Here is a 26,120-nt window from a genome sequence, read left to right as displayed (position 1 = left end):
CAGGTAGTATAGACAGACAGACAGGTACATATTTCACACTATACAGGACACACATGTTTTACACATAACACATACAGACAGCACATAATACATGATCCACATTATACTCACCTCCTTCTTGGCCTACTGGAGTTCTGAGGATCTTTAGTAGCAGCTTCTCCGGCTGCAGCAGTGCAGGCTCCACTCCCCCCTCTCTCTGTGGTGAAGATGGGAGCAGACAGGACACAGAGGAGGGGAAGGCACCCTGTGCTGGAGTCTGTGCAGCGCTGGAGCAGCAAGTGACAGTGAAGAGCTGCTCCCTGCGGCGCCCCATCTGCTGTCTGCCAGAAGGGGTTCTGTGCAACTGGTGGCCATGGTACTCACCTACCCTGCGCTACCCCAACGTCCTCCTGTCATGCTGGGAACAGACCAGCGTTTCAGCAGCATAGCGCATGATGCTAGTGTCATGCGCGGCCACTTACAGCAGCGGCAGCTGTCAGCGCATATTCTCTGCTCCCCATGCTTAGGATCAGGTACGTGGGGAGAAATACTCATGGTCTTAATCGGCGGCCAGCACATCACAGTATAGGGACCCGACGGATCTCAGTGATGCGATGTATTTCAACTGGAGGCGCAACCTTCGACACACATCTATCTGAATCAGGAGCTGGGGCCAGTGGGCCCCCTGCACCCCTGGGCCTAGTTGCATTGGCGACCGCAGTATTACGCCCCTGCAAGTGAGTTCTCCACCAGGCAGCACAAAACGGTAGAGTCTTGCTTTGTATTTGCAGAAGCCACTAGCAGTGGATTAAGTGGCTGATCTGGATGCCACAAGGCAGGCTGTGAGCCCCTAAATATTGTGGAAACATGACCGGTGTGTTTACAGTATCAGGCAGCACTGATTTCTAGAATACTGCTTTTGTAATTATTTGCAAAAGCCAGTAGCAACGTATTAATGTGGCTGATCTGGATGCCACACGGCAGGCTGTTAACCCCTAAAATATTGTGGAAACAGGTCCCGATTCCCTGCCTAATCCACAATCTCTCCCTCCCTGCTTTGACTTTGTTCAGTGCTATCAGCTCTTAAAAATGCTACTGTATTCTGGTTTCTGGACGGTACTATGGAGGTAGTGACACACACCGCTTAAAACACTGTCCCTGCTCGGAAATCTGTCCCTCCATACACTACACTGACCTATACTGAAGGTAGCCCTGAAAAGGGCTTTTTGTGTTATTATGAGGCCTACATTTTCCCTAGCAGCTGCTCACTCTATCCGTATACTTATACAATGCTGGCTCCGGATGCAATGTGCGCAAAATGGCGCCGGAAGGTCTTTTAGAGACCCTATGTTCCTGCGTGACCAGCCAATCACAGTAATGCCACAACCAAGGTGGCTACTACATTCAGCGTTGGACTGTCTACCGGAGGAACCTCCAGTAATACCAGGCCTGGCCGCGGTTATCTGCACTGAACTCTGGAGCTCTCACCTGAGCTCCGGAGTGCAGCCTGAACTGAACCGCGAGCGCCGAGTGATTGATTCCTCGGCGATTGTGGTTCAGTTCATGACAGCTGCAGACAGGCCGGGATGCACTCCGGAGCTGTCACCTGAGCTCCGAATTGCAGCCTGGCCTGTCTGCAGCTGTCATGATCTGAACCGCAATTGCTGGGGAATCAATCACTCGGTGCTCGTGGTTCAGTCCTGCAAACCCCGAGTTCAGTGTATGCTGCACTCTGGAGCTCAGGTGAGAGCTCCAGAGTTCAGTGCAGGTAACTGCGGCCAGACCTGGTATTACTAGAGATTCCTCCGGTAGCCAGTCCGACGCAGACGACATTACTGTGATTTGTTAAGAAACCCAACATGTTTAGTAGCTGCAAATCAGCCACTAAGCATGCAGGGTGGGACAACCGAATACACCATTAACCCCTTCACGACCGCGGGCAGTAAAACTACGTCCTATTTTAACGTGACTTAACAACCAGGGACGTAATTTTACGGCCTAAACTTCATTTGATTGCCGTGGCCATAGCAACGGCTTTCAAATGATGTCCCCTGCTGTTTCTTGCATCTTGCATCGCCACCCCCCATAGGCGATCGATGTGATTGGCTGTTCAAATCTGAACCGCCAACCACATCGTTCGCACTAATTTCGGCAAAAATAATGCCCGAATTAGTGTGATACTGTGAGATCCTGCTATGATCTATTGTAGCAGCTACAGCAGATCATAGCCGGATCTCTAACATGTCGCCCCCAGCCCCTGCAGCACTGATTGGAGCGATCGTGCTATGATGCGCAATCGCTCCAATCAGTGTGCAGTGGAGTGGTCTGATCTGCGGGTGGCCGCCCTCCCCAGGCCTGTCCTGGTCTGGGGACCCTCCCCCAACATGTCTGCAGCGTGGAGTGGCTGGTACTTTTGGTACCACGCCACCGCTGCTGCTGCCGCCTCTGAGGTCACTGCCGCTCCTGCTCCAATGGTAAGTATTCCGCTCCTTGCACGCTCCCGTGAAGGCCCCTGCACGCTCCCGTAAAGGCCCCTGCACGCTCCCGTAAAGGCCCCTGCACGCTCCCGTAAAGGCCCCTGCCTGTGCCCCCCCCCAATCTGCCCCCCTACGCCCCGATCTGCCCCCCGGCATCCCCCTACGCCCCGATCTGCCTGCCTCCTCTGTCATCTCAATTCTGCTTCCAAGGTTCCTTCCTTCTGCCTTTGCTTCTCCTCCCCCTCTGCCCCCCCTCTCCCACCCCCTCTCCCCATCCCCCTCTGCCCCCCCGATGTCCTCTTACCTGCCTTCACGGGTCGTCCGAGGTCTTCACTGGCCCGATCACACCTGCCTCCATCGCTGGGTCCTTCTGCTGATCTGTCCAATGTCCTGCCTCCTGCTGGTGTAAAGCTGTCTATCTCACTGCCTTCTTGTTCCTCTGCAGCTCTTCTGGTCAGTGATCCTCTTGGTACTGTGAGTATAACTTTTTTTTTTTTTCTTGTATCCTGTCCATTTTTACACTTCATCCGTCCGTGCGTCCCGCCAAGCGCTGATCAGGGATGCAGATAATGGATCTGCATCCGTGGTCAGTTTTTGGCGTGACTTCTTTCCGTATTCGCGATGCTTTTTGTATCGCGTTCGCCCGTGCGTCCCGCCGAGCACTGATCAGGGATGCAGATAACGGATCGGCATCCCTGCTCAATTTTTGGCGTGACTTTTTTCCGTATTCGCGATGCTTTTTGTATCGCATCCGTCAGTGTGTCCCGCCAAGCGCTGATCAGGGATGCACATAACGGATCGGCATCCCTGCTCAATTTTTGGCGTGACTTTTTTCCGTATTTGCGATGCTTTTTGTATCTCATCCGACCGTGCGTCCTGCAACGGCCGATCAGTGCACTGCTTCTGTGCGTTTGAAAAGTCAAATGGCGTTCCTTCTCTTCTGAACCCCACCATGTGCCCAAACAATTACTTTCCACCACATATGAGGTATCTGCGTACTCAGGAAAAATTGCACAATATGTTTTATGGTGCAGTTTTTCCTGATACCCTTTTGAAAAAAAAAAGCTACCTAGTTGAAGCAACAGTTTTGTGGTAAAAAAATGTTTTTTTCTTTTCATAGCTCAACGTTATAAACTTCTGTGAAGCCCCCAGGTGTTCAAAGTGCTCACCAAACATCTAGAAAAATTATTTGAGGGTTCTAGTTTCCAAAATGGGGTCACTTGTGGGGGAGCTCCATTGTTTAGGCACCTCAGGGGGTCTTCAAACCCGACATGGCGCCCGCTAATGAGTGCAGCTAATTTTGCACTCAAAAATTCAAATGGCGCTCCTTGCCTTCCGAGCACTGCCGTGTGTCCAAACATTTGATTTCCACCACATATGAAGTATCTGCGTACTCAGGAGAAAATGCACAATACATTTTATGGTGCATTTTTTCCTGATACCCTTGTGGAAAAAAAAGCTACCTAGTTGAAGCAACCGTTTTGTGGTAAAAAAAAAAAAATTATTTTCACAGCTCAACGTTATAAACTTCTGTGAAGCCCCCAGGTGTTCAAAGTGCTCACCAAACATCTAGAAAAATTATTTGAGGGCTCTAGTTTCCAAAATGGGGTCACTTGTGGGGGAGCTCCATTGTTTAGGCACCTCAGGGGGTCTTCAAACCCGACATGGCATCCGCTAATGAGTGCAGCTAATTTTGCGTTCAAAAATTCAAATGGCGCTCCTTCCCTTCCGAGCTCCGCTGTGCGCCCAAACAATTGATTTTTACCACATATGAGGTATCAGCGTACTCAGGAGAAAATGCACAATAAATTGTAGGGTGCACTTTCTCTTTTCTCCATTGTGAAAATAAAAATTTTATGGCTAAAGTAACATTTTTGTGTTAAAAAGTAAAATTTTCATTTTTTCCTTCCACATTGCTTTGGTTCCTGTGAAGCACCTAAAGGGTTAATAAACTTCTTGGATGTGGTTTTGAGCAGAGTGAGGGGTGCAGTTTTTAGAATGGGGTCACTTTTGGGTATTTTCTGTCACCTCGACCTCTCAAAGTCACTTCAAATGTGATGTGGTCCCTAAAAAAAATTATTTTCTAAATTTTGTTGGAAAAATGAGAAATCGCTGATGACCTTTGACCCCTTCTAACTTCCTAACGAAAAAAAATTTTGTTTCAAAAATTGCGCTGATGTAAAGTAGATAAGTGGGAAAGTTTATTTAGTAACTATTATGTGTGACATATCTCTCAGATTTATGGGCATAAATTTTCAAAGTTTGAAAATTGTGAAATTTTCAAAACTTTTGCAAAATTTCCTAAATTTTCACAAATAAATGCAAAAATTATCGGTTTAAATTTACCACTGACATGACGTACAATATGTCATGAAAAAACAATCTCAGAATCGCCAGGATCCGTTGAAGCGTTCCAGAGTTATAACCTGTCAAAGTGACACTGGTCAGAATTGCAAAAAATGGCCCGGTCATTAGGGTGTTTTAGTGGCCGGGGGTGAAGGGGTTAATCACTATATAATGAATATCCCGAATACCACACTATTCTGCGAATAGTGACAAATACATTCGCTTATCACTAATCCTGACCTCAATCCCATTGAAAATCTCTGGGGTGAGGTGAAATCTGCCATTTGGAAAAAGAACTCTGCAAACACTCAAAGCCAGAACAAACTGCAAACGAAGAGTGAGAAAAAAATACCACCTGAGAAGTGCAAGAAGCTGATAGATTGCTACAAGAAATGTTTGGAGGCTGTAATTAATGCAAAAGGGTGTGCAACTAAGTATTAATTAGGGGTGCCTTTATTGCTTTATTATGCTGTTTATTCTGTTTATTCTTTGAAATTGCAACATGTAAGTTGACAAACAATGTTTTATTGTTGTATTACTGTGAACTACTAATTCAAAAATCCTGAGGATAAAACTATATACTTACAAGTGGAACCTTCTTAAGAGATCGTACTATACTTATTGCCTGGCATCCCATAGCAGTACGTGAAGGATAATCCCCTTCATCGAGTATGTATTGCTTTCCACAGCAATTCTCATTTTCGTACAAAATCCAACTGTGGAAAGAATAAAACAGTAAAGTTATTAAATTTACAGATAATTTAAACAATGAAACAGATTTACTATTGCGAGCCAACATTGACTTTGTTGGAAAATATGCAAAATATTGCACATTTATCCCCAATTTGTCACAATTAGTGTTAGACATATCTGAGTGTAAATCACAAATAGTGCCTTAGTTGAAAATAAGTTATATCTTTATTGGAAGAGAGGCATGAATCATAGTTTACCAAAACAATAACAAAAAGTGAAATTTGAAAGTGAAATCTTTGTTTAAATATATAAAAAAATATTTATTTTATTTTTTTACATTTTATTCCTTTCTTGTAACTAATAGTCTTACAATTAGTACTATATAGAAATTTTGACCAACATCTTTTAGTAATGTTCCCCATCTTGTTGTAACGTGCCCATTCTTGTCCCCTTGTAGAATTGTGCCCCATCCTACTCCCCCATCCTACAGTAATGTGCTCATCCTTGTCCCCATCCTAAAGTAATGTTTCCCATCCTTGTCCCCATCTTGTAGTAATGTGCCTCATCCTTGTCCCCATGTTATAGTAATGTGCCCATCCTTATCCCCATCCTATAGTAATGTCCCCAGCCTTTTCCCAATCTTATCGTAATGTGTCCATCCTGTACTAATGTGTTCATCCTTGTCCCCATTCTATAGTAATGTCCCCAATCTAGAGTAATGTGTCCATCCTTGTCCCCCATCTCATAGTAATGTCCCCAGCCTTATCCCTATTCTATAGTAAGGTTTCCCATCCTTGTCCCCTTGTAGTAATGTCCCTATCCTGTAGTAATGTGCCCAGCCTTGTCCCTATTCTATAGTAATAATGTCCCCATCCAATAGTATTGTGCCAATCCTTGTAATGTCCCCATCCTATAGTAATGTCCCCAGCCTTATCCCCATCCCATAGTAATGTGCACACTTTATCACCATCCTGTAGTAATGGAGGGGGGAGGCAGTGGCTATAACTTACCGATCGCTCTCCTCAGACTCCACAGAAGCCGGAGTGAAGCTGAGGGGAGCGGTCTCCAACCCCAGATCCACAGTGATTGGAGAGATCGGTCACAAGTCCGGTCTCTCCAATCAGAGCTGGGGGCGGGTGAAGCAGAGCTCACCCAACTACAGCCAATGATCGGTGCTACAGCTGCACTGATCATGGCTGGATATCAAGGTTTCAGCCATTTTAATAGCTGAAACATTACAGTGGCTGTGATTGGCTGAGCGGCGTTCGTCAGCCAATCACAGCCTCCATAGGTCCAGGGAGGAGACACCACCCCTCCTGAGGTCCCCTCCTCCTCGAATCTAAGGTATTTTCAATGCAAAGCGATCGCAGCCACCGGGGCCGCGATTTCGCCATGACGTACTCGGTACGTCATGCATCCTTAAGTACCAGGGAGCCATGACGTACCTAGTACATCATAGGTCGCTAAGGGGTTAATGTGCTGTCCTTCACACACACACACACACACACACACAAAAGACCATTCTTCTCACCTGTCCCGCATTCCCTCGGCTGCCTCATCTCTGCTTCGTGTGGCGCCCAGGTCCGTGCCCCCGATGACTATCGTGGCTGGGGCAGGGTCCGCAGCCACTGTCTGCGATTTATATCAGATGATTGTATTGTCGGCGCGAGAGCGTACTGCCGGCAAAACATTCATCTGACATAAAGGGCAGACAGTGGCTGCGGCCCTGCACCTGCCGCGATAGTGAACAGTGGCACAGGCCTGGGGCCCGCACAAAGCAGCCTGAGGGGCCGCATGCGTCCCGCGGGCCGTGTGTTTGAGACCCCTGTACTAAATGATTAAAGCATAAAACTGAAGTAAAAAATTCTCACCTGCCCCCTTCTATCCGACATGATTGGAGTGAAAAGGTTTTTGGCAGTAATATAAGGTCCTCTGTGTGCATCATACAGTCACCATGGAAGTTAGGCTCAGAGAAAAGTTGTATCTAAAAAGAAAACATGCAAGATACAGCAATTATACCCAAATATATTTGGTAATATGTAAATTATGTGAGAAACATTAAAGTGTGTAAAGCCTCATTCACATCAGGATTTTTGATCTGTATTTCTATGCCAAAATCAGGAGTAGAGATGAGCGGTGTTCGAATCGAACTGTTCGCCAATCTCAAATTCGACCTGTTTTAGGCAAATGCGAACAATTAGCTTTTTGTTCGACAGTTCGAGGTTATGTTCGATCACCAAAAGCGTAACTGGCTTTTCACAGTACAGTGGTACCTCGCTTAACGAGTAACCCACTTAACGAGAATTTCGCTTAACAAGCAAAGCTTTCTGTAAATTTGTAACCCGCTTTACGAGAAAGCTTTGCTGTACGAGCGAAATCCTCACCTCACACACTTCCGGTTCCGTCCATCCACCGTGCACTGACCCGCACACATGTACGCACAAACACACACGCATGCACGCACATACAGTATTATGTTCACTTTACCTTCCGTTCCACCGCCAGTCTCATGGTTCTTGTAGTTCCCGGGTACATCGCGACGTCCTCGTGGCGAACTACAAGACCCAGGAGGCCGGCGATGGAACGGAAGGTAAGGTGAGCATATAATATAACATAATATAGTGTACCTTCCGTTTCATCGCCGGCCTCCTGGGTCCTGTAGTTTGCCGCTGCGCTCCAGTCCGAGGGAGGAACTTCCTGTCGCCGCTACTGAAAGGCAGCGCGCTGGCCAATCGGAGGCAAGCGGCTCTGCCTTTGACGTCAGCGCTCTGGCCGGGAAGTTCCTCCCTCGTCGTTATGGTAACGCGTGTTATGGTTAATATTTTATATTTAGTTTTGATTATCATTTAAGCAATTTATTTATGTTTAATAATTTTGTATTTTTGTATTAGCTTTATAAGTGTTATTCATAAAAGCAATAGCACTGGGTGTAGTCTCTTTAAAGAGGTCTTTGTCTAAAGTTTTTTTTGTTACTGAAGGTCCAGAAAACTGGACAGATCTGGTTTTAAGGAATTCAGCAGGATCTATAATTTACGATTTTGTTATTTCCAACTTTCATTCCATTTTTGGTCATGTACTAAGCCGTCCCCTTATCTTTTGTGGTTTTAATAAACTACTGTTTGGGTATCTGAGATTCAGACAAAGCCTGGTACACGGACATTGACTGTGTGTTCTTGTGTTTGTCTCCGATGCATCGGTATTAATTGGACCAACATTGGCAGATCTGGAGATCCCTTGCATCTCACCCTAAATTAGCTCTCCCAGGAAAGGGGTTTCCACGACAGAACATGGTGCTGAAACCCAGGATGGTTAACTGGACCTCTCTGTGACCCGACTACAAAGACCTTCCCAGGAACCACTGAACAAAATCCGCGGTGAGTAACCCATTGTGTTACAAATGTTTCAGTGCTTTCTGGAGGTCCGAGACGGGTACGTAGTGATCCAACAAGACCATTCTTATCAAACCTCTGCCAGTGTTTGGATTTTGTGTGTATGATTGAAATAATAGAGATATGTCATCTGTGATCTGTTATATGTATCAATGTGTTTTTAAATGTGCGAATGATTGTTGAAGGAAATTGAATGAAGAGTATATCATTTTAATAGTTGAAAGATTATATGTTGTCCTGTGTTTTCTATATGACTGTTATGTCTGGAATTATATTTTAAGTTATGAGGATCCTTTAATGTGGGACTGATTGATGTTTGAGTGACGGATGTATTGTAAAAATCTGATAAACCATTGTGCTGGTGTTTATGTTCTCTTGCATTTGCATTTAAGATAGGAATTGGCTTAATAGGAGTTGTAGTTTTTAATCATCCAGTTTATCCAGACAAAGAAACATATAGCCAGAGAGGGAAAACTTACTGTAGATTTTATTTTTGGAGCTGCGCCCTCTACAGGACAAAAAAAAAAAGGGAACTTGTTTGAGTAGTTGAAATCTGATATGCTCTGGTCTGGATACACTGTCTCTTTTGTGTTTGATGTAATCTGTTTGAGTCAGAGGTAGTTGGAGATTTTGTAGGAAATTAGCTTAGTCTCCCATGATATATTATATTGAAACGTAGAAGTAATCCCAATAACTGTTGGTAGTAGAGTTTATGAATTGTTATTTGTTTGGTTCAGTCTAAGAATTGTACGGGTACAAAGGGCTGGTAACCTGATGCTTCCTAGAAATTCTTCTCTTGCGAGAACAGTGGTTCTGGGAGTAGAAATCCTTCTCTTGCGAGCAAATTGGTGCTGGGAGAAGAGTAGAGTCTTCTGCGGTTAAGACTCTATGGCCCATTTCAGTTCTACGGTTAACTGCGGGCATTGAAGTTGCAGTCAGAGGACTGGCAGCTATAGGAAGTAATTAGCCTCAGAGGTACCACCCATGTCCCTACAAAGGATATAGAAGAAAGACGAAAAGGGAATGAAGCAATGGATTGATGCAACATGTTATTGGAATTTTATTTTATTTGGGAGACGTTTTTCTGCAAATGTGAAGACTGTTTGAAAGATAAAAACAAACAGGTTAGAATGTGGTAAAGTATCCAAGCGTCTCTCACTGAGTGACCATAAATCAGATTAAACCATTCATGGTGGTGTATATGTAATCTGTGATAGTATAAAGGCCCAGGGAACCCTGCATCCTCTATAACTGATGTAAAACCTGCACTGCCTCCCCCCTTCAGCACCCCTGCCATATGCAGGATCATTGGGATAGACCTGCAGACACTGTGGCCAACACAGTCCCTCTGGAGCTAATATTGCGTGTCCTGTGTTTCCCCATGCCCAGGCATATTGCCCTTGCTACCTAGATCCTGAATCTCCTGTAAAATTACCCTTACATTTAGAACATATCTCCAGGGTATTCAGGAGGTATATCTGGCCACATAGGAAAACCTAATCTTGGAAACTTTCTAGAGAATGGAGTTTAACAGAGGATTAGACACTGGTTTTAGGCAGAATAAGCGACAAGATCTGTTGCAGATTGTAGCATAGGACCATACTCAGTTTTGGGTATGTTCAAATCAAGAAGGCCTGCGGAGACACCATCACATGTTTCTCAACGCTGGCAGGAAACTAGCCAGGTCTTTCACCGGGAAGGAACAACCACGGGAAGGGCAGTCTCCAGTCAAGGAGACCACCTATGCCAAACATGGTATCCATCCACAGACAGCCGTTTCGGGGTATTTGCCCCTTATCAGTGTGGAGTAGGAATCTGGCTAGTTTTGGGTATGAACATAATGATAAGAATCATGGACTATTGCTGTGGTGTGTTATAAATGCCCATAGACCTGCAGTCCAGGGCGCTGTACCAGTCTCCCAAAGTGGAGCAATATGAAATGGATGTATTTGAGGGAAATATCCCCTGGGGAGCTGAACTAGAAAGGAAAGGAAAGCATTAATTTGGCCCCCCTGCAGCCAAGTAGAAGAAAAGGGAGGGGTAGAGGGGGAATCCACCACAAGAAGGAGATAAGAGACTAAACTACAGGAATACACAAAAGAGTGAAGAGAAAAAAAAATAGCCTATATGTAACCATTATAGAGGAGAAATAACACAATAATGTTTCTTGATAACAAGTAAAATGGTGCAGTGGGTACAACCAAGAAAGGGCGGCATCACAACAATCAAAATATGTAAAAGGAATATTTATAATGTTGGATTATAAAGGAATGTTTATAATGATCACCACAAGCAGCAATGTGAATAGACCCGTATTGATCTATAATGATACAAAAAGCAGCATGAGTTATAAAAAGTAACATGCTGCGTGTGTATGTAAGGCAATGAGTTTATAGAACAGAATGGAATGATCGTGAAGTATATTACAGCAGCAATGTATGAAGAACCATACAAAAGTACATGGTGTAAATGTAAGGTGCTTAAAAAAAAAAAAGAGAAAATGTGCAAGCAGTAGCAATGGTAAATGTGTCAGCTAAAAAGACTGAAGGTATGTCAGCCATGCTGCATAGGAAGATAACACAATGTGTGAGAGGATGGTACCTCGCTACGGACATCTTGGTGTGTGATGTCCAGAACCAATGTGTGGTTTTGTGATTAGTGTCACCTTCATCAGGGTGTGGGGTTGTCGCAGCCCTAGAGGCTTTAAAGGCTTAGACTACAGCAATGTAAAAGGTTGGGCTTGTGGGCAAAAAGGTTTTTTTTTTTGTTTTTTTTGAGGGGACAAATGTCCCAAAAAGGCAACAGCTACTATCGTGACCCCCACCACCATAGGAAACTGACAATTCAGATGTCTCCCACAACCCCATTGTCATCCCCCGGGGACTATATTCATTGTTCCTATTTTGTGACCCAGGTTTTAGTTTTCTCATATTCACTTATTAATTTAAGGACAGACGTGTTGCAGAAAATTGAGACCTGCATAGAATTTACCCTAATTGGGCCCAAGGTGACCACCCCCCTTAAAAGAAGGCGCCCTGTGTAGTCTCCGAATCCTGACTGACAATTCCCAAAGCTAGTTGTTTGACTCGAGAATAAACCCAGACAGTTGTGGTCACATAAGCAAAATAGACGTGGGAAAAACCTTTAACCCTTTACCGCCACAAGCAGGTTGGATATATAGCCGGTGTCCTCACCCAAGAACACGGTGGCAGACAGCACCCTCCAGAGTATTACTCTGGGATACTACATTCAGTTATTACAGTGACCCCCTGCTTGTGTAAGAGCTGGGCAGCTGTTTCAGGACTCTATTAGAAAGACAGAGGACATAGTGTTAAGCTGCCCCCTCACTCCAAGCTCCTCATGCTGTATCTGAAAGACTCCAACAGGCTCAGACCCACCATCCTTCAGTATAAAGGCCGAACAAATACTAAGCTTTTCCCTCTTTACATTCCCCCATAATGCTCTCAAACTGTAATGGTCTAAATCCAGCTGCATGATTAACAGTGGATTGCAGAAAAGGGAGGAGAATATTTGGATGGGGAAGTGGGAGGGACCGTGAGCCAAGACCTGCCCCTGATGGAGGGACCATGAGACAAGACATGTCCCTGTGGGAGAGACCATGAGACAAGACCTGCCCCTGTGGGAGAGACCGTGAGACAAGACTTGCCCCTGTTTTTCAAACTAGCAGATGAAGAAGTTCAGTTTGATATGACACATGACTGTCAGGCATTGGTGGAGGCAGAAACAAAGGACTTGGCAAATATCACTGATGTACCACTCACTAACCCCTCTGCTGAGTATTTTATAGATGGTTCCAGAGCTTTGGACAATGATCAAGGACTGTTCATCACCGGGTATGCAGTAGACCACAATGGTAAGGCAGAAAGAACCATTCCCTTCGAGCTACTCTGCGCAAGAGGTTGAGCTGAAGGCATTCGCTGTAATGTGCAGTCTGGGAAAAGGTAAGAAGAGTAATGTATTTTCTGACTCACAATACGCTTTTGGGGTAGCACACGACTTTGGCGTCATTTGGCCGAGCCGTAATTTCCTGACCTCTGTTGGCAAACCCATAAAGTATGCGCAGGCGGTAGAGCAGCTACTCGCAGCACTCACCATTCCCCAAAGGGCAGCCATAGTCAAAGTATCGGCACACGCACGGGAACAAACTCCCCTTGCAGTAGGGAATGCACTGACCGACAAGCCGGCTAAAGAAGCAGCAAGACTACCTCTGACAGGAATACTGGCCATAACAGACATAGCCCTCTAAGGGAGCTTAGTGACCGAGAGTGCGGGGCACCACCTTTCAGCAAAGGAGGCTGGCACCGTACCGGCCCCAGTGGCTGTTGATCGTGAACTGTTTCAGGTCTTCCAGACCCAGGCCCCCTCACACGAACAGAATGCAATGTGCTGTACGGTCAGAGTCAGTGGTATGGCAGGTAAACACCCGGATTTGCCTCCCTCGCTGCCTGTTCCCCATGATGGCTGCCCTGGCACATTCCCCGGTGCAAAGGTGTGACGTGTGCGGTAGTGCTGCAAAACTGATGTTCCCCAGGGTTCCCGAATATGGCTGCAAAGTATGTCTTGTTTGTGCAAAAACACAGCCCCGGTAGGCCTATTTGAGTTCCGCAGAAATTCAGCACCAAAACCAGATTACTCATTTCAGAGACTGCAGGTGGACTACATACTGCTGCCTAAGGTGGGTATTTATGAATATGTCCTGGTATTTCTGAAGCTTAGACCATGATGAAAGATAATACAAAGACCACAATTACCATCAAGAAAGTAATAAGTAAGGTGGTTTGCAGATATGGGTTTCCCAAAACTATAGAAAGTAACAGAGGTGCTTACTTCAATGGAGAATTAAATGAAACAGATCATGGCTACTTTGGGAATAGAACATGCTTTCCACGTTCCCTATGACCCACAAAGTAGTGGGAAGGTGGAACGCTTTAACGGTACTCTTAAATTAAAGTGCATGGATGAAACACACTTGTTCTGGGTAGATTGCTTGTCCATCACATTGCTTTCAGTGAGAACTGCCCGAAGAGGTATAAAGAAGCTGTCCCCATATGAATTAATGTTTGGTAGTATTCCTGAGACAGAATTATATTTCCCACAGCAATTGCAGGCCTCGTATGTTTTTCTCACTGAATATGTCGCTGAGTTGCACAAACATCTGACTGTTACTCATAACTGTGTTCTTTCCTCCATCCCAGACCCCATGTTTATAAGCGGCACACACACTCCGGCACCAGGCGACTGGGTCGTGGTCAAGAGACACATAAGGAGACCATTGGAGCCTAGATCCAGGGAGCCATTCTAAGCGATGCTAACCACTGCCACTTCTGTCAAGATCCAAGGCAAAGATACAAAGATAACCACTCTGCCTTTTGGATTATGCTGATGGCAACTGTACCTCTTGTCCTATCAATGAGGCACTAAAAGAGGACTGTGATAACAAACTGATAAAGCATCACCAAGTTCTGTTCCAAGATATGGACTCTAAAGCACTAAAAACTGTTGGACATGCACTCCGAGCCCAATATCTTCTAATTCTACGCCATATCTTGCAGATCCCCTGACCCTATATGAGGACTATAAGTTAAGCCTGTGATGCTCACACTCTTAAGGTCCAGTCACACTAAGCAACTTACCAGCGATCCCAACAACGATAGGGATCGCTGGTAAGTTGCTAGGAGGTTGCTGGTGAGCTGTCACACTGCGACGCTCCAGCGATCCCACCAGCAACCTAACCTGGCAGGGATCGCTGGAGCGTGGCTACACGAGTTGCTGGTGAGCTCACCAGCAACCAGTGACCAGCCCCCAGTCTCCTAGTTACAGCACACATCAGGTTAATTAACCCGATGTGTGCTGCAGCTAAATGTGCACAGAGCAGGGAGCAGCTCACACTGAGCGCTGGCTCCTTGCTCTCCTAGTTACAGCACACATCGGGTTAATTGCCTGATGTGTGCTGCAGCTAAATGTGCACAGAGCAGGGAGCAGCGCACACTGCTTAGTGCTGGCTCCTTGCTCTCCTAGTTACAGCACACATCGGGTTAATTAACCTGATGTGTGCTGCAGCTACATGTGCACAGAGCAGGAGCCGGCACTGACAGTGAGAGCGGAGGAGGCTGGTATCAAAGGTAAATATCGGGTAACCAAGGACAGGGCTTCTTGGTTACCCGATGTTTACATTGGTTACCAGCCTCAGCAGAAGCTGGCTCCCTGCTCACTGCACATTAGTTGTTGCTGTCTCGCTGTCACACACAGCGATCTGTGCTTCACAGCAGGACAGCAACAACTAAAAAATGGCCCAGGACATTCAGCAACAACCAACGACCTCACAGCAGGGGCCAGGTTGTTGCTGGATGTCACACACAGCAACATCGCTAGCAACGTCACAAAAGTTGTTCGTTACCAGCGATGTTGCTAGCGATGTTGCTTAGTGTGACGGGGCCTTTAGGACTGGAAAAACTGTGAGAGTATTTCAATTACTCGTGATTATTTGTAATGATAGTTGTTTCCAGAAAAGTGACCATGGATGTTTTGAGCAATAGTGAACTGTGGTTTACACATTCTGTGTAGACTTGTGAACAACTTTACCAATTTAACTAACATTTTGAGTCTAAGACATCCTGAAGGAATGAGGTCTGTCTCAAAAACTGCTGAAATTGGTGTGCGAAACCTTCGAGGCAAAGGACGTTTGACATATGTGTGGTGTTGGGAGAACCACTGATATAATACACTGCATAATTTCTAAGGATTTATATCTAGTATGTGGTCACCAGGCCTATAAATGACTTCCCCGGGGCGCAGAGGGGATCGACACCTCTGCACGCCTTATGCCGTTACCTTTATATTTCCTCATGGTGTTCTAGATATAAGTGCTTTACCCAAACATTCCCTATATAACCGAGCTGCAGACAAATGTATCCGATAATTTGGTTCTCAGGTATCACTGGGTGGCTGATGGGCATTCTACAGATGGGAATGTTGGTACTATTAGTGTATGTAGCTGCTAGAATTGGGATATTTGTTATGACAACACTATGAAAAGAGACATGTAAGATCAAGTATCACAGGCCGTCAGTTACCACATGTGAAAAATATCTCAGTGCTCCCTTAGTAAATATATATGATGACATTTACAAACAAGATATCTATCGGTGAACGGGGTTGGCCCTTCCATGCTGTCATAGCATGGGGATATAGCTGATGGATAAATTGTCTGTAAATAATAAAAAGGTAGGAATTGTTATGGTTAATATTTTATATTTAGTTTTGATTATCATTTAAGCAATTTATTTATGTTTAATAATTTTGTATTTTTGTATTAGCTTTATAAGTGTTATTCATAAAAGCAATAGCACTGGGTGTAGTCTCTTTAAAGAGGTCTTTGTCTAAAGTTTTTTTGTTACTGAAGGTCCAGAAAACTGGACAGATCTGGTTTTAAGGAATTCAGCAGGATCTATAATTTACGATTTTGTTATTTCCAACTTTCATTCCATTTTTGGTCATGTACTAAGCCGTCCCCTTATCTTTTGTGGTTTTAATAAACTACTGTTTGGGTATCTGAGATTCAGACAAAGCCTGGTACACGGACATTGACTGTGTGTTCTTGTGTTTGTCTCCGATGCATCGGTATTAATTGGACCAACATTGGCAGATCTGGAGATCCCTTGCATCTCACCCTAAATTAGCTCTCCCAGGAAAGGGGTTTCCACGACACGCGATACACAGCCCGGCCCCGTACCAGAGAACAGCAAGTCCCAGGAGATCAGCGATGGAACGGAAGGTAAGGTGAGCATATAATATGTGCGTGCGTGCATGTGTGTTTGTGTGAGTTTGTGTGTTTGTACGTGTTTGTGTGTGTTTGTGCATGTGTGGAATGACAGAATAGGGGACCAGGATGGGACATTTTTTTTTTTAAACTCGTTTTATTGAAAGTTAAGTAAAGCATTACATACAAGAATAAATCAGCAAATTGTTCAGTGAGACAGTGTACAAGTAAACTGGTTGTATATCAGAATAATAAAGCAACAACAGTCAAAACTACATCCATTATTTTCAGCATATCCAAATAGCATCAGACCTAGCAAAGGTATTAGTTCGCGAGACACATCCAACTCATGGCAAGAGAACCCATATCGTCCAGGAGAGAGCAACCCAAGCTTCGGGGAACTCGTGGTATCCCTCTTATATTGCATCCCGGATCACATGTGTCTCCCTCCTGCATCTCAGGGCACTACTGGCTATTGCAATAATACCGATTGTAGGTTATCAGCAAGAGAACCAGGAGATCCGCCAGTCAAGGGCGACCTCATCCATCTACCCCAGATTTTGCCAAATTTCTTTGGAGAGCCTCTTGACTTGTAAACAAATTGCTCTGACGGGATTATTGCGTTTACCAATGCAATCCAAGAGGCTCTAGTTGGGGAGTGAGTGCTCATCCAATTTAGTATAATGCCTTTCCTGGCCAGAAAAAGAACCTTCTTTATTAATAGACTCTCATCTTGGGACCAGGAGCGTGCATCCACTACCCCAAATAGACATAGGACTGGGCACATAGCAACCGCTTTTTGAAATATGGCGGAAAGAGTCACAATGATCTCGCTCCAATAGGAGAGGATCACCCGGCAATCCCATATCATGTGCCAAAAATCAGCACCATCTCTCCCGCATCTCGGGCATCCCATCCCCACCGAATTATTCAGCTTTTTCATTTTGTTCAATCTCTGAGGAGTAATATAACTTTGGTGTATTATATATAATTGGATCAGTCTATTGTTAACAGCAGGAGAGACCAATGTGTGGGATTCGACAATGTCATCCCACACCACATCATCGATTTCAGGGATCCTGGCACTCCACCTCTCACGAACAGAAAGAGGATTATTCATGGCCTTGGCCCGAATGAGGGAGGAGTATAATTTAGAGATAAGACCACCAGGGCCCTGTGATCTAATAATTCCAATAACTGGGAAGGAAGAGAATCTAACCCCTCGACCAGAGAACTGAGCTCGAAAGGCGTGCCTAATCTGGAGATACTGAAACCCATGAGATTCCGGCAAGTCAAATTCTGTCCGCAGTTGTGCAAAGGGGCGGAGTTCACCATCCCGGACCAGTGATCCTAGGGAGATTATTCCGCGATTCCTCCATTCACCAAACCCCGGCAACCCACAAAAATGTGGAAGGTCCAAGTTATCCCACAGGGGCGTCTCAGTTGGTACATCACAAAATCCAAATATGGCTTTAGCTTCTTTCCAGATCCTGGCCCCCAATTTGTGTATCGGGAGGACACGACCCGATCCGTCAGTAACGGCCACAGGAGCTCCACACCTGTGAACTCTGCCAGGAGTCCCTCCGGAGAACCCCCAACACGAGGGAGGGTCCATGGACCCAAATATTTCACTTGTCCAGCCAGATAGTAAATATAAATATCAGGAAGTGCCATTCCTCCCATATCCTTGGGTCTTTGTAATTTGGCCAGTTGGACCCTTGACCTGGACGAGCCCCAGACAAAGGTAATCATTAGAGATTCCAGGGACCGGAAGAAAGATTGAGGAATCTGCACGAATACATGCTGGGTAATATAGAGACACTTTGGTTGCACTATCATTTTGAGGAGGTTAATCCTTCCCGCCACTGACAGTGGGAGTTGGCCCCATCTACCAAATTTCTCCCCAAAGTACGCTAGTAAGGGGGCTATATTTCTCGCTATCATCTCCGCAGGGCTTCCCGCCAGTATGATTCCGAGATATTTAAAATGATCCACCACCGGAACCCTGCATATGTGGTCGTACACCAGGTCCTCTCTGTTCCGAGACAGAAAGAGGAGGTACGATTTTGACCAATTTATTGACAAACCTGAAAATTCCCCAAATCGATCAATCAGGTGCACAGCTCTGGGAATGGAGGAATCCGGATCAGATGCAAACAGTAATAAATCGTCTGCGTACAGAGATAAACGCTCATCTCCCTTACTATGTCTCACCCCCCGATAGACTGGGTCCGCCCGGATGCGCAACGCAAGCGGTTCCATGGCAAGAGCGAACAGAAGAGGGGATAGGGGACATCCCTGTCTGGTTCCCCTCCCCAAAGAGAAAGTTTCCGACAGACCACCGCCCACCTGAATATTAGCAGTTGGGGCTTTATATATGATCTCAATCCATCTGATAAATTCGTTGCCGAAACCAAATGCCCGCAGCACCTCCAGCAGGTATGACCATTCTATGGAGTCGAAGGCTTTGGCTGCATCCAGAGAGACCAAAGCCCAATCCTCCTCTAACTTGGTGCCTATCTGTAAGATCACCTGCGCCCTCCTCAGATTATCCGAGGTACTCCTACCCGGGATGAAACCTGACTGATCCTCATGTACTATAGTGGAGATCACCTTTTTGAGTCTATTTGCTAGAATTTTGGTGAGAATTTTGTAGTCGGAGTTCAACAAAGAGATCGGCCTGTACGAACCACAATCCAACGGATCTTTATCTGGTTTCAATATCAGGACGATGGTTGCCTCATAGAAGGAATCAGGCAACCATCCCCTGCTGAACGAGGCTTCAAGCGTTTCCAGGAGGGCTGGGGCCAACTCCCCCTGATATTTGTCAAAGATCTCAATCGGGAGTCCGTCTGGCCCAGACGCCTTACCCCTATTGAGGGTCTTCATTGCCTCGACCAGTTCTTCCATTTTAATGGGTTCATCCAGGGCCAATCTCTGAGTTAAAGTCAACCTGGGAAACTCCAGATCTCGAAGGTACTCGGCAATCTCCTCCCTTGACACGGTCAGCCTGGACTCATACAAGTTCCTATAGAAGTCCAAAAATACCTCCAATATACCATTAACGGAAGTAACTGTTCCACCACGAGAGTCTCGTATCCGGAGGACCGCAGGTGAGCTAGTGGATTGACGCACCAGGAACGCCAGTAAGCTACTGGACTGGTTCCCTTGCTCAAAATACCTCTGGCTCGTGAAGAATACATGTCTCTTAGCCTTGTCTTGCAAATACAAGAGATATTTCCTCCCAGCCTGAAGCCAATTAAATCTATTTTCCTCAGATGGGTCTGAGGTGAATCTATGTTCAAGCACTCTATTTTGGGTGGCCAATTCCTCCTCCTCTCTGGCCGCCTGTTTCTTAAGATAGGAGATAGAGGAGTGACAGCATCCCCTCAGATACGCCTTAAGCGCATCCCAATAAGCCGAGTGATTCTCATCCACGGAGTTCATTTCCGTGTATGCCCCAAGCTGATCAGGAATCCTGTCATTAGCTCCAAAGAGTGATAGCCACCAAGGGTTAATTTTCCTTGACAATTTATGAGATTTACATCCTTCCCATTTAATGCCTACAACCACCGGAGAATGGTCTGATACTGATCTGGGCAAATGACATACCGATTGTATATGGGCACAGACTCTTTCATTTCCACAAATATAATCAATTCGAGATAATGAGTTTTTCCCGGGAGTGAAACATGTATATTCTCTTAGTGCTGGGTTAAAGAACCGCCACATATCGTACCATCCCACCTCCTGTAAGAATTTACTCAGTCTAGTTTATATCGTGGGGGAGATCGGGACCTGTCGAGTGCTGAATCTATCCAGTCCCGTGTTATTAATCAAATTGAAGTCTCCCATGCAGAGCACTAAGGCTTGTGGGAATTGTGACAGGATGGGACATTTAACACTTTGTGGAACGAATCGTCTGCATTGCAATGATTTCCTATGGGAAATCTTGCTTTACTGAATGAGTAACTTGGTTAACAAGCACAGTCCCAGAACGGATTGTTCTCGTTAACCAAGGTTTTACTGTAAGTGTAATGCAATCACTGTTTCTCTTGCACCCATTCAAGTCAATGGAGCGAGAGAAAAAAAAAAAAAAAAAAAAAAATCGCACTGCACTCATGGTACACCGGTATACCGCGAGTGCAGGGCGAGAATGGCAATAGTCGGCAACGGAGGAGAGAGAAATCCCTCGCTCCCCTCCTCCGTGCCGGCCCGCTCCTCCACAGCACCGGCTCACATGACACTCAGCTCTGCTGTACTGCCAGCGTGAGCCCAGTGTCATGCGATGGGATCACAGTAGATCCCCGTGTGGCCCAAGCCTAATATCCAACTTCAGTGTATAGTGTGCGGGAAGAGGGGGTGGGCAGGGTTTAGATCAGTGCTGCTGAAAAAATGGCGTTCTTTTTTTTTTTTTTTCCTAACCGCATGTACAGTGGGGCGGTGCAGGCTGTCAGCCAATCACACACACACACACACACACACACACACACAGCAAAGTGCATTTTTTGCACACAAGCAAGGGCATGTGTCATTGGCTGTGTATGTCACATGTCCTTGCCCTATAAGACCCGGACATTTTCCGCATCGCTGCCTTTACCTCAGTGCTGAAGTTGTGTGTTAGTCACCTCACCGCTACTACTGCTGTGGACAGTATAAAGTTTAATAGAGAGATAGGTTTAGGGAGTAGGGACTAGTTGTAATTTCAGCCCTTTTGAGGGCAAGGTTAGAGCAGTTCCTAGCAATTTTTGCCAGGCAGGTCTGTCACAGTGCTGTGCAAGTGTTGTTCACAGCACCTGGACAAATCTAGCTCAGGCAATCCTTTTGGGCAGGTAGTGTAGCACTGCTCTGCAGAAAGCTACACTGCCTATCTATCCAGTAACCAATTTTTCACTGCAGCAACTCCCCAGGCAATCCCTTGGGTATAGTAGCAGTGTCTGGTAGTCAGTGTTGTAGCAACTGGTGTGTAGAAAACTACACCGCCTGTCTATCCAGTAGCCAATTTTTAACTGCAGCTACTCCAGGCAATCGCTTGGTTATAGTATCAGTGTCTGATACTCAGCGGTTTACCACTCTTGTAAAGTAAGATACACCACCTGTCTCCAGCTGCCAATTTTTAACTGCAGCTATCCCTGGCAATCCCTTGGTCATAGTATCAGTGTCTGATAGTCAGCGGTGTAGCACTCTTGTAAAGTAAGATACACCACCTGTCTCCAGTTGCAAATTTTTAACTGCAGCTAGCCCAGGCAATCTGTGAGGAAGGTGCAGGCGGAGATATAATGTTGCCTTCATCCAAAGGTGGTGCTCTCGATGTCTGAGAGAGCTCAACACCAGCAGCTGTTTCCACTTCCAAAACATCTGACGAGCTGCCAATCACACTGCCTGTTGCGGGTAAAGAGGGGCAAGGTCTGCCTGTTGCGGGTAAAGAGGTGGAAGGTCTGCGTCCAAAAGTATGTGTGACTGCTGTCCCCACAGTCACAGAGGATGAAGAGCACGCGGATGCACTTGATGGGGCAGACGGTGGTTGGCCTGCCCCGCTAGGCCGCATTGTAGCACAGTGAGCTTCCCACTGCAACTTAATGTGGCACGGTGGCTCAGTGATTAGCACTGCAGCCTTGCAGCGCTGGAGTCCTTGGTTCAAATCCTACCAAAGACAACATCTGTAAGGAGTTTGTATGTTCTTCCTTTGTTTGCGTGGGTTTCCTCCAGGTACTCCGGTTTCCTCCCACACTCCAAATACATCCAGAAAGGGAATTTAGATTGTGAGCCCCAATGGGATAGTGTTGCTGATGTATGTAAAGCACTGCAGAATATGTTAGCGCTATATAAAAATAAAGATTATTATTATCCATGAGACGGTTCATGGACAAAGCACTCAAACTAGTGAGTTTTTGGCCTCTACTTAGAGATTGGTGACAAATCTTACAGATGACATGAGATGGGTGATCCTTTGCGATGTCAAAAAGGCCCAGGCTAGGCAAGGCTTAGAGCCCATGCGACCTGCAGAGCCACCATGACTTCTGCTCAGAGGCAGAGTTGTGGCTGAGGATGCACTTGTTGACGTGCTTCCAGTACTCAGTCTCTGTCCAGGAAGGCGCAACCTAACCTCGTCGTCAGTAGCATCCTCCTCCACCTCCTCTGCTGACCTCATCGACTGGCTGACTGTGGGTTGACAGTAAGTGGGATCTCAAACCTCATCATCACCCTGTGTGTTCTCATTCCCCTCATCCTCAGAGCGAACCTCTTCCTGCCCTGACCGAATAGTAAAGTTGTCGTTCCAATCAGGTATCTGAGTCTCAGCATGTTCCTCATTGTCTCCACCAAGAGGAGTTACAGTTTGCAAATGAGGGTCTACATTATGCTCAGAACCTTCTTCATCTGGGCCTGGATCCAACTCACAAAGCTTCTGGGCATCAGTGGAGATCATTTCCTTGTTTGGACTCACTGCAGCTTTGGAGCAGACCTCTGATTCCTAGGCTATAGTGTGACCGATCAGCTCTGCAGACTCCACCTTCTCTGTTACCCCATACTCAGCAGGGCGGGTATGGGGTACTTGAGAGCTGGAAGGAAGCAAGTGTGATTGGGGTGACACCTCAGAGGAATGGAGTATTTGGGATATTGAAGTTGAGGTGGAGGAGAGGCCACTTGATGGCGCACTTGAGATCCATTCAAGCACCTGCTCTTGTGGTGCCTCATTTACATTTGGTAATGATGGTCCTGTCCGTAAACAAAGGGATCATATCAGATTATCCACGGGAAGAAGTAGACATCTTATTTTGGCTAGAAGATTGTGTTTCTTCAGCAGATGTTACTGTTGCTTTACCACCTACCCCATGGACACAAACTTTTTTTCCCTTTCCAACACGCTTGTTCCCCTTTCCACCAGCATCTGGCCTTTTTCCACTCATATTGTATATGACCAAATTTGCAACTCTCCAGGGACACCCTACTCAACGCCATCCCAGCACAGCAGGCAGCCCTTGGTTCCTAAGATGTGGACAAGTAAAATACCATTTCCTCCTAGCCATGACAAAGCTGTGAGATTCATTCTGTGCACCACTGGTGTTTAGTGGAAAAGCCGATCTAAGATTGTGTAACAGCTTCTACTGATACTCCTGCATACGTGCGGCCCTTTCTATGGCAGGAATTATTTCACCACATTTTATCTTGTATCGGGGATCTAAGAGTGTGGCAACCCAGTAGTCAGCATTACTGCGAATTCTGACAATCCGAGGGTCATGTTGTAGGTAGTGTAGCAAGAAGGCGCTCATGTGTTTTGCGCATCCTGGAGGACCAAGTCCTTGCTGTGTTGTTGGCGGTGAGGTGAGAATCATGCTTCCTTCTTCTGCCCTCTCCCGCCAACCTCGCACAACAGAAATGTGATCAAGGTGTCCCTCATCTGCTAAGTCTTCCATGCCCATCGCCAGTTTTGTCCTCCATTTCTTCCTGGGCTCCTGCACCTTCCTCAACAGTTTGGCTGCTACCATGGTCCTTGTTAATCCCTCTCCCTCACTGTCCCATGACTGCCACCTTGGTACTGCTGACCATCTGTACCTTGGAGATCTTGTTATCCCTTCTGCATTTGACTCCTCCTGTACTTCCTCCCCTTCCTCTTGTCCCACCACCTGACTCCGAATACTGTTTAGAGTGTGCTCCAGCATGTAGATGACCGGAATTGTCATGCTGATAATGGCATCATCAACGCTAAACAACTTTGTCGCCATTTCAAAACTCTGCACAAGAGTGCATAGGTCCTTGATCTGAGACCACACCAGCAGCGTGATCTGCTCCACCTCTGGATCTCGTTGGCCCAGGCTATACGTCATAACGTATTGCACCAGGGCTCGGTGGTGCTGCCACAGTCGCTGCAACATGTGCAGACTGCAGAGTCGAATTCCAGCGTGTCGGCACATCGCATGTCAGCCAGTGAACCGGCAGGCCGAAAGACTTCTGGAGCGATGCAAGTCGTTGAGCTGCGAGGTGTGAACGGCAGAAGTGAGCACATAGCGACCATGTATTACATTGCTACCAGAGTCCGCTCCAGCAACTTCTACTCCTATCTCCAGGTGACGCCGTGTTCCTGCCATGGATAGTGCTGGTAATGGGACAGGAGTCGATGCCAGTGGCGCCGGTGGGCGCAGGCTTCGCTCATCTACTGGGTTGGGTTTCCTTGAGATCTGCAGTACCCCTGGCTGACTGTAGGTGGCAGGTGTCTCCCAGCCGAAGTATCATAATACAGCTACAACCTATGGGAAGACACCACACCCTTTTTAATGCCTCTCCTGTCTGCTGCCCACTACCAGAGATAGTTCTGAACTTCTGGTTCCTGTTCCACCCTGTTCTGTTTTGTGATTTTTCTGTGCTGACTACCGCTTGTTTCCTGACTATGTCTCCTGCCTGCTGTTTATGTACCTCGTTGTCCTATCCGGATTTGCCCTCTACTTGTTTTCTGATTACGTCCTTGCCTGACTAATCTGTCCCTGTTCCAAAATTTCTGGTTTGACCCTGCCTGACTACTACTCTCTCGGACTGCAGCCTTCCACAGGTAGTGATCACCTTGGGCCCTGTGTAATTTCAAATCCCTCTATACGGGTTAAAGGGTTTCAGGGTCCTAGGCATCCTGCTTGGTGAGTGGCTTCCCTCTAGCCTATCCTTTACAGCCCCTCTGAGTCTGTGGATCCAGGCAGGCATTACACCGTGCCCTCTGTAGAAGCCCATCTAGGCCGGGATAGTGGGTTAAAAATTGCTGGACAACCAGGTTCAACACGTGAGCCATACAAGGCACGTGTGTCACATTGCCCCGGCGAGGGGCCGCACCCAGGTTTGCAGTATTGTCGCACACGGCCTTTCCTGGCTGCAGGTTGAGTGGAGACAACCATTGATGAAACTCGGTCTCCAGAGCTGACCACAGACCGGGAAAAGAGACACAGCGGGAAAAGAGACAGCCCTGGAAAGAGACAGCCCTGGAAATAGACAGATCGGGAAAGAGAAAGACCTAGAAACAGACAGCCGGGCAAAAAGACAGCCGGGCAAAAAGACAGCCGGGCAAAAAGACAGCCGGGCAAAAAGACAGCCGGGCAAAAAGACAGCCGGGCAAAAAGACAGCCGGGCAAAAAGACAGCCGGGCAAAAAGACAGCCGGACAAAGAGACAGAGAGAGAGAGAGAGACAGAGACAGACAGAAACAGAGATTGAGACAGATAGACTGATGCAAATACAGACAGAGAGATAGAAACAGACAGACAAGGAAAGAGACAGACAGCGAGACAGACAGACAGCGACACACAGACAGAGACTGGGAGAGAGACAGAGAGACAGTTACTATCCCGGGCAACACCCGGGTACTACAGCTAGTCTAATATATAAAGCTGAGTGTATGTGTGTATGTCCACTAACGGAATCCGCACCGTCGCATTTACAATCACGAAATTTTGCACAGACACCCCATGTGGCTCAG

At 46.3% G+C, this 26,120-nt stretch overlaps 1 protein-coding gene across 1 annotated transcript in view; it reads right to left on the bottom strand.

Moving 5' to 3' along the window:
- LOC142289738 (uncharacterized) overlaps nt 1-26,120 on the bottom strand; it is an 834,494-nt gene that overhangs the window by 270,423 nt on the left and 537,951 nt on the right. Inside the window, exons 16-17 of the mRNA XM_075333662.1 lie at nt 7,367-7,479; nt 5,389-5,518 (exon numbers count right to left, since the gene is read on the bottom strand). Coding sequence (XP_075189777.1) covers nt 5,389-5,518; nt 7,367-7,479 — 243 coding nt within the window. The remainder of the gene's footprint in view (nt 1-5,388; nt 5,519-7,366; nt 7,480-26,120) is intronic.

This window comes from Anomaloglossus baeobatrachus, chromosome 2, assembly GCF_048569485.1.
Source record: "Anomaloglossus baeobatrachus isolate aAnoBae1 chromosome 2, aAnoBae1.hap1, whole genome shotgun sequence".
NCBI classification, from domain to species: domain Eukaryota; kingdom Metazoa; phylum Chordata; class Amphibia; order Anura; family Aromobatidae; genus Anomaloglossus; species Anomaloglossus baeobatrachus.
The sequence above is the reverse complement of the archived record's forward strand: the minus strand, read 5'-3'. Positions and strand labels throughout refer to the sequence as shown.